The following is a 6802-nucleotide window of genomic DNA, read 5'->3' on the forward strand; positions in this document are numbered from 1 at the left end:
TAATGCTATCAAACCTATATCTGTTATCAATGGCCTTAAAAGTAAGTCATTTCAGATGGTTTTCTTTTGATATATTGGGTAACTTCAAAGCACTCTCTGATGCATAGAAATGATTTTGATACTTTTAGAAACGTGAGTTTTCTTTCATTTTCTAGGAGATAAATATAACCACCTTCTTATTTATTAGGTATAGGAGAACATTTCTGTTACGGCAGTCAAGAGGATGCACATGAATTCTTGTCCTTCACTGTTGATGCTTTGCAGAGAGCTTGCTTGAATGGAAGCACCACGTACGCATAAACGAATTATTTAACCCTTAGATGTTCTCTAGCCCCTTTTACTCCTTTCTTTACTATACTACATTAAAATGACTGTCCTTGGTAAAAACTGTTTGAAGAGTTAACTCTGAGCCTTGTATCATCTGAGGCCTGATTTATCATTTCTTTCCAGATGGGACACATCTTCTCAAGCCACTACACTTATTTATCAAATATTTGGAGGATACCTAAGATCCCGAGGTACTTGTTACAATTCTTCCTGTCCTTTGAACTGGTCTGTGTCTGTTTGTCTGTAGTAAAGGACTTTGTGCTTTGACTAAAGTAAAATGTATGAAGACTCTAAATTTGTCCAGTCAGTGTTAAGCATTTGTATTCTGATTCCAGTAAAATGCTTGAACTGCAAAGCCGTTTCGGACAGGCACGAGCCATTCCTCAGTATTACTTTGGATATAGAGGTAAGGTGTTTTGTGAATACGGCTCGAGCTGCATAAGGACCTGTAGAGCTTTCCAGATAAAGGCATTTTACTTAAAAATATACACTGCTAAAAGGAAAGAGCTTGGTGTTGAGTGGGAGTGGATTGGGCTTTGGTCTTGTGTGGAAGGCATCTAGATGCTCTCCATGTTTGCAGTGGGTTTAACCTGTAAAAACAGTAATCACATCTACACAAACACCTATACCCTCACACTTCTCTGTTATTCTGCTTCAGCATCTATAAATCTATCGTTAGGCTGATGGGTTTGCTTGTTCTCATTATTGATGCCGTAGCATAGTACAGATGGTGTCTGTGGCACTGCAAACTTTATCCTTTTATTTCAAAGTAGCATCATTTCCACAGGAGGTAAATGCTCAGCGTACTCTGAGGTTTCTGCCTCCTTCACGGTGGTTGCCGGTTGACAGTAGGTCACTTGAGGATGAGCTAGCAAGGTTCTCTCGTTAACTACCAGGAAGTGTTTGAAATTCTGCATTTCCGGTGACTTAGTGCTCTACCTTCTTATTCATCCAGACCGTTACGTCTCTCACTGCGGCTCTAGAACAGTTTGTGAAACCTGAACAACTGGACGGAGTAAACAGCTATAAGTGTAGCAAGTAAGATTCCTACTAATTCCATCTGAGTCCAAGAGAAGGCGTTTAATGTGTCACGTGAATATTTGGAAATAGAAGAATTGTGGCCATTAGCTCATATTAGACTTTTATTCCTACTGCTGCCTACGCTGGGGTTTATTAGCCTTCGTCAGTGTGAGGTTGCACACAGAAATATTCTTCTGGCCAGAAGTTAAAGGGGATGTCTGCTAAGTAGGGGTGAGCTGAAGCACGGAGCTAAGGACAACGATTTGGGGTGGGAGGCAACATCAGCTGGCTGAAGGTCCTAGTGTTCCGTGTGAAAGGATAATGTTCTAAGTCCTTTGTTTTGTAGAGCTGTCCGCTTACATGCTGTTACCTTCTGTCTATTAACAAACGTGAAGCGCAGCATATGGGTTCATAAGCCTGTGCGAGAGATGAAAACTTGTTTGAGTTTTGGGAGGGGGAAGAATTTGCTGTTAAACATTTGTCTGTGCTTGTTTTTAAGGTGCGAAAACATGGTTCCTGCCTCCAAGAGGTGCACGATACATCGCTCCTCCAAAGTTCTCATCGTATCACTGAAAAGATTTGCAGATTTTACTGGTGGCAAGATCAACAAGGTATATTTGCAGCTGTAAAGCAGCTTTATCTTCTTGGAATGGGTGATTTCCCCAAGAAAATATCATTTTAAACGGGGGAAGTTTAGATTGGATATAAGGAAGAAATTCTTTACTGTTAGGCTGGTGAGGCATTGGAATGGGTTGCGCAGGGAAGTTGTGAATGCTCCATCCCTGACGGTGTTCAGGGTCAGGTTGGGCAGAGCCTTGGGTGGCATGGTTTAGTGGGAGGTGTCTCTGCCCACGGCAGGGGGGTTGGAACTAGATGATCTTAAGGTCCTTTCCAACCCTAACTATTCTATGATTCTACGGTTTAAAAGTTGTTAATGTTTGCAGGCTGTAAGTGTAATAACAATAGTCTAAGAAAAGTCAATCTAACAACTATGGCTTACGGTAACCATAAGAGTATACCTCACTCTTAGAGTTAATTCTGCAGAAAACAGTTCTCTGCAGCTTCAATTATGAAATATTGTTTCTGAGAATAGGTATTTTTAAATGAATCAAGACTATATTTGTGTGATCCTAGCCTGTGTTTTGAGAAGGGTTTTTGTCAGGCTGTTCCATGAAGTGTTTCAGGGTAATTTTTGAATCTTCCTGGTTTGTGTTTAGGATGTGGAATACCCTGAATATTTGGATCTTCGAGCATATATGTCCCAGTCAAGGGGAGAACCACTCATGTATTCTTTATACGCAGTTCTTGTTCATTCTGGTTTCAGCTGCAATGCAGGACACTATATCTGCTTCATAAAGGTGGGTATCAGCTTGATTTCTAACAGGGTAAAATAAACAAAGAAAATCAATGTTACCGGCAACCACCATTTTGATGGAGAAAGGTTGAATGATGTGTTCCGTTTGATTTGTTTGGTACGTTTCGTGCTGTAGTGTTCCGCCTGTGATGTCATTTGGACATCATGCATTTTGTCTGAAGACGCCACTGTCTTTTGTTTGCAGGCCGGCAATGGGTTTTGGTATCGAATGAATGATGCCATAGTGGAGCGTTCCGATATCAAAACGGTTCTCAATCAGCAAGCTTATTTACTTTTTTATATCAGGTAATACCAACTACTGAATCTGTTCAGAATATATTTACTTTCCTGTTACTGATACTTTTTTTCCAAGTGTTTTTCTTTCTGTCCTAGGAAAAGTTTACTGTTTCTGTAATTCAGTTCTGTCTAACCTGAACTTACCGCTGTCGTTTACTGTCTTTCATTGCTTGGCCTTAAACTGGTGTGCTTGTGTACATTGCTCTGTATCCGCTCTAAGTAGCGGGGTAATTTAGAAGAGGAGAAATAACACCGTAGATGGCATAAGGGTGAGATGTTGCTCTGACAAGAATAGTCATTGTAGGGAGACCATTGTCTGTTTTTTTAGTTTGTAGTCTTGGTTGAGTCTTTTGTATGTGGCTTCTGTGTCACGTCATCTGTTCTTATAAAATTACAGATGGGGTTTTAATCCAAGAATAGATTGAAAGAAAAACTCTAAAGTGATATCACTGCTTTTTTCTCAAGGCGCTACGATTTGACAGTTGGAGAACGTGGTTTTTACTTACCAGCAACTTCTTATCCCCATTCATTCCTTGGTCAGCGGGGGCCTAATAGTAAGCAGGCTGGATTTATGGGAGCACGGCTTCCTCCTCGTATGATTAAGGTAATTTGCAGGGAGCAAATAATAGCACCAAATTGATAATGTTGTTTTCTTTTGAGGGGGGTGGGGGGTGGGGGTGGGGGTGTAGCTTGTTGTTTTAGAGCATCTGATGAATTGTTTTCCCTCCCACACTGCAGCTTTCTTCACAACCATCATGCAACAGCCAGAATTTCACCTGAGATAGTACTTCATAAGTTTCATAAATATACTGGGGGGGAAGGGGTGATGTGTGAGATAGCAATGGTGCATGTAAGGCAAAGTGATCTTGTTTAATAACTAATGAGGAAATTTTGAAAACAGTTTTCTTCTAAAGGTGGTATTTTTTTGTCTGTTAACGTCTGCGTTTTAATTGTAGATACCTGTAGCTGAGTCACCGATTCCTCAAGAAATAGTCTTAGAATCCCTGGCCTACAGCCACCTGAACAGGTTGGCAGAGAAAACAAGGTAAATTGAGTACACTCTGATGAAAACAAGATTTCATACAAGTTTATCATTGTTTTACCCATCTACTAGTACTATTTAATAGAAAGCTTTACACAGTACAGCAAATTCCACACTGTATGTGTAGGGTTGCAGACATCAGCACTGAACATGTGTTATTCTGATATTAATGAAAGCAGATGCCTCCCAGAATGGTTCTGTTTCTTCATAGGATAATTTTACTTTTTTTTACAATTGGATTTCTTTTCCAATGTAAATTCCCACCTCGTGCCCTCCCATTTTGTGGAGAGAAGGGAAATGAATGAGTTGACTTTTTTCTAGTTTGGGGAGAGCAAAGGTAGTGGTTTTGGCTACTGATGCGATGCAGAGCAGTGAGCAGAGGGAGACAAATGTGTTGGGTGTGGGTTTTAATGTACTACTTGCAAGCTCAAGAGAAGAAAAACATCTTCTCTGGGCACTGCTGAATGTGTAAGAGTCGGTTTCTAAAGGGACTGCCTTACAGAGTCCCTTTAGAAAGCTACAGTTTCCAAACTGTGTAAGGGAGTTTAGAAACATACAGAGTTTACCAGTAGCCACCAAATCTTTTACTTCAAGGGATTTTTGCTCCTAACATTTATCTTTTAGGGGAACTTTTTCAAGTGAAAAATGTGTTTTTGTTTTGTGCAGTGTCCCTGCACCTCAGAAGTCTGAGGGTGATCGTCTTATGGAAACCGTAGTGACGGAAACAGTGTTTGTCTATGAACAATCCAGGATGCCTCTTTCCGACCTTGGCTGTGAGGTTGAGAGTCCTTTTACTGTATCAGACTCTGAAACCACTGAAACCATTGCTACCGAAGACGTTGCTGAAAGTGTGATAACAAATGCTGATAACGTGCATCCCAGTATCAGCGGTCAGCACAAGGTCAGGAAAATATCCTTGGATACTGAAGATGAATACCTTGGGCATTGTGAGTCTGAAGAAAGTAGAGACAAAGACAAACCAGGAAGACCAAAAGAACCTGTACTCTTTGCAAAAGGAGATCCTTCGTATATGAAAGGGTCTCCCGAGAGTGAAGAGAAATTATGGCAAGCTTCCTCTGTGAAGTCTGACATTGAATGTAGTCCTAAAAAAATTGTATGTCTAGGTGTTACAGATAAATGCCAAGATACAAAGGACATTTCTAATAACTATGTAGAGGTACCACCTGTTAATGACTCTTCTATTCCAAAGCTGGATAAAGTTCTGGAGAGTCAATTCCCCAGACAAAATGAGGGGCTGAATAATAAAAAATGCAAAGAGGATAATAGGCAAAAATACGAGGAGAAGGTACAGGACTCCAAAAAAACTGACAAAGAGCACTACCGAAAGAAGAGACAATACTCTGACAGTAAAGACCGGAAGCAAAGCAGGAGCAAAGCGGATGATCGTTCCTACAAAAGGAGGCGCTCTTGCAGCATGGAAACAAATAAGCAATATCATCATAAGCAGGATTATTGCAATGAAGGCAAGTACAGACCTTCCCATCATGAAAGAAACAGTCCAAATAATGGCAAAAGCTCAGGAAAATACTCTCGTTATAAATCCCGAAGCAGAGAAAGAACGGAACAAGACAGGAATAAGTATTACCATTCCAAAGGAGAGAGGACTTGGAACAGGGAAAGATACTACCAAGATGAATTACGGAGATGGGAAAAATGCAGATATTACAAGGATTATTACTCTGTTCATGGAACAGGTGATGGTAGAGAGAGGAAGTCCTCTCATTTTGATAAAGCCTTTGACAAATTGAGTCAATTCTACAAATCACGTAGGGATTATCACTGCAAGAGCAGATGGGCTCACAACACTCACTCCAGAGAGGAAGGAGCCCATCACTTGAGTAGCCACAGAGAGAACTTCCGTCACTGTTCAGTACCTCAGCAGTCTGAAAAACACTCTCGGGAAGGGCACGCACCTCCACCTGCCTCAGCTCATGCACGATTTGACAACTCTTTCTGGGAAAATGAGAAACTGAGGCTTGGCAAGAGGAAATACGGCGATGCAGAAGGAAGCGAAGCTGAAGTGGGAAAGAAACGCCGCAAGATAGATGACCAAAGAAAGAAAAAAGAAGGTCAAGAAGAAAATGAAGTCCAAAGAAAAATATCAAGAGAAGGATTACAAGTAAGCAGGGATTCCAGCATAATCTGCCATTTTTTTCCTAACTCTTTTCTGAATGTTTCCCATGCCTGCCTTTTTCCCATTGTTTCTAAGTGATTTATATAGGATAATCTGACTACGGGTTGGTCATTAGGTTGGTCAAGCAAACATAGGAGGGATGTTGCTGAATAGCTTTAGAATGCTAGATCTGGAGCACAAAGCGAAGAACCTGTCGTGGTTTAAGCCCAGCCTGCTGAACCCAGGACAGAACCACATCTGCGCCTGTTCCTGATTAGGTTGCAACAATTACGTATTTTTAATTCCACATATTCCACAATTAGCCCCTGTAAGGATTTGTGTACAAACCAAGACTTACTGTCATTCAGTCTGACGGCTAATGTTTGTTGCATCTAAAGTCTTATAGGAAGAAATTAAATGCCTTGCACCCCACCACACAGGTCAGGGGCATTACGATTAGTGCGCTATCTGTGTAGGCATAAGAGATGTTAACCGATAAACACAGTGATAGAACCCCACTTTGATCCACTGCTTGCAACACAAGTGGGATATGAGGGCTGTGAAAAGCAGTCTTTTAAGTCTGCAGAATTTTAGTATTTCCTCAAGTCCATAGATGTTAAGGAACTTC

At 40.9% G+C, this 6802-nt stretch overlaps 1 protein-coding gene across 1 annotated transcript; it reads left to right on the forward strand.

Moving 5' to 3' along the window:
• Positions 1–4659: 4659 nt before the first annotated feature.
• On the forward strand, positions 4660–6198 carry LOC133279828 (ubiquitin carboxyl-terminal hydrolase 42-like; the record flags this gene model as incomplete). Its single annotated transcript, XM_061474003.1, is given in 2 exon segments — positions 4660–6122; positions 6124–6198. Coding segments are annotated over 2 exon segments (1524 nt in total), but the record flags the coding sequence as incomplete, so codon positions are not given.
• Between the last annotated feature and the right edge of the window lie 604 nt (positions 6199–6802).

The sequence above is a fragment of the Pezoporus flaviventris genome, unplaced genomic scaffold, assembly GCF_033815535.1.
Source record: "Pezoporus flaviventris isolate CSIRO_AGI_PZ_B2104156 unplaced genomic scaffold, CSIRO_AGI_Pfla_v1 ptg000078l, whole genome shotgun sequence".
Lineage (NCBI taxonomy): Eukaryota > Metazoa > Chordata > Aves > Psittaciformes > Psittacidae > Pezoporus > Pezoporus flaviventris.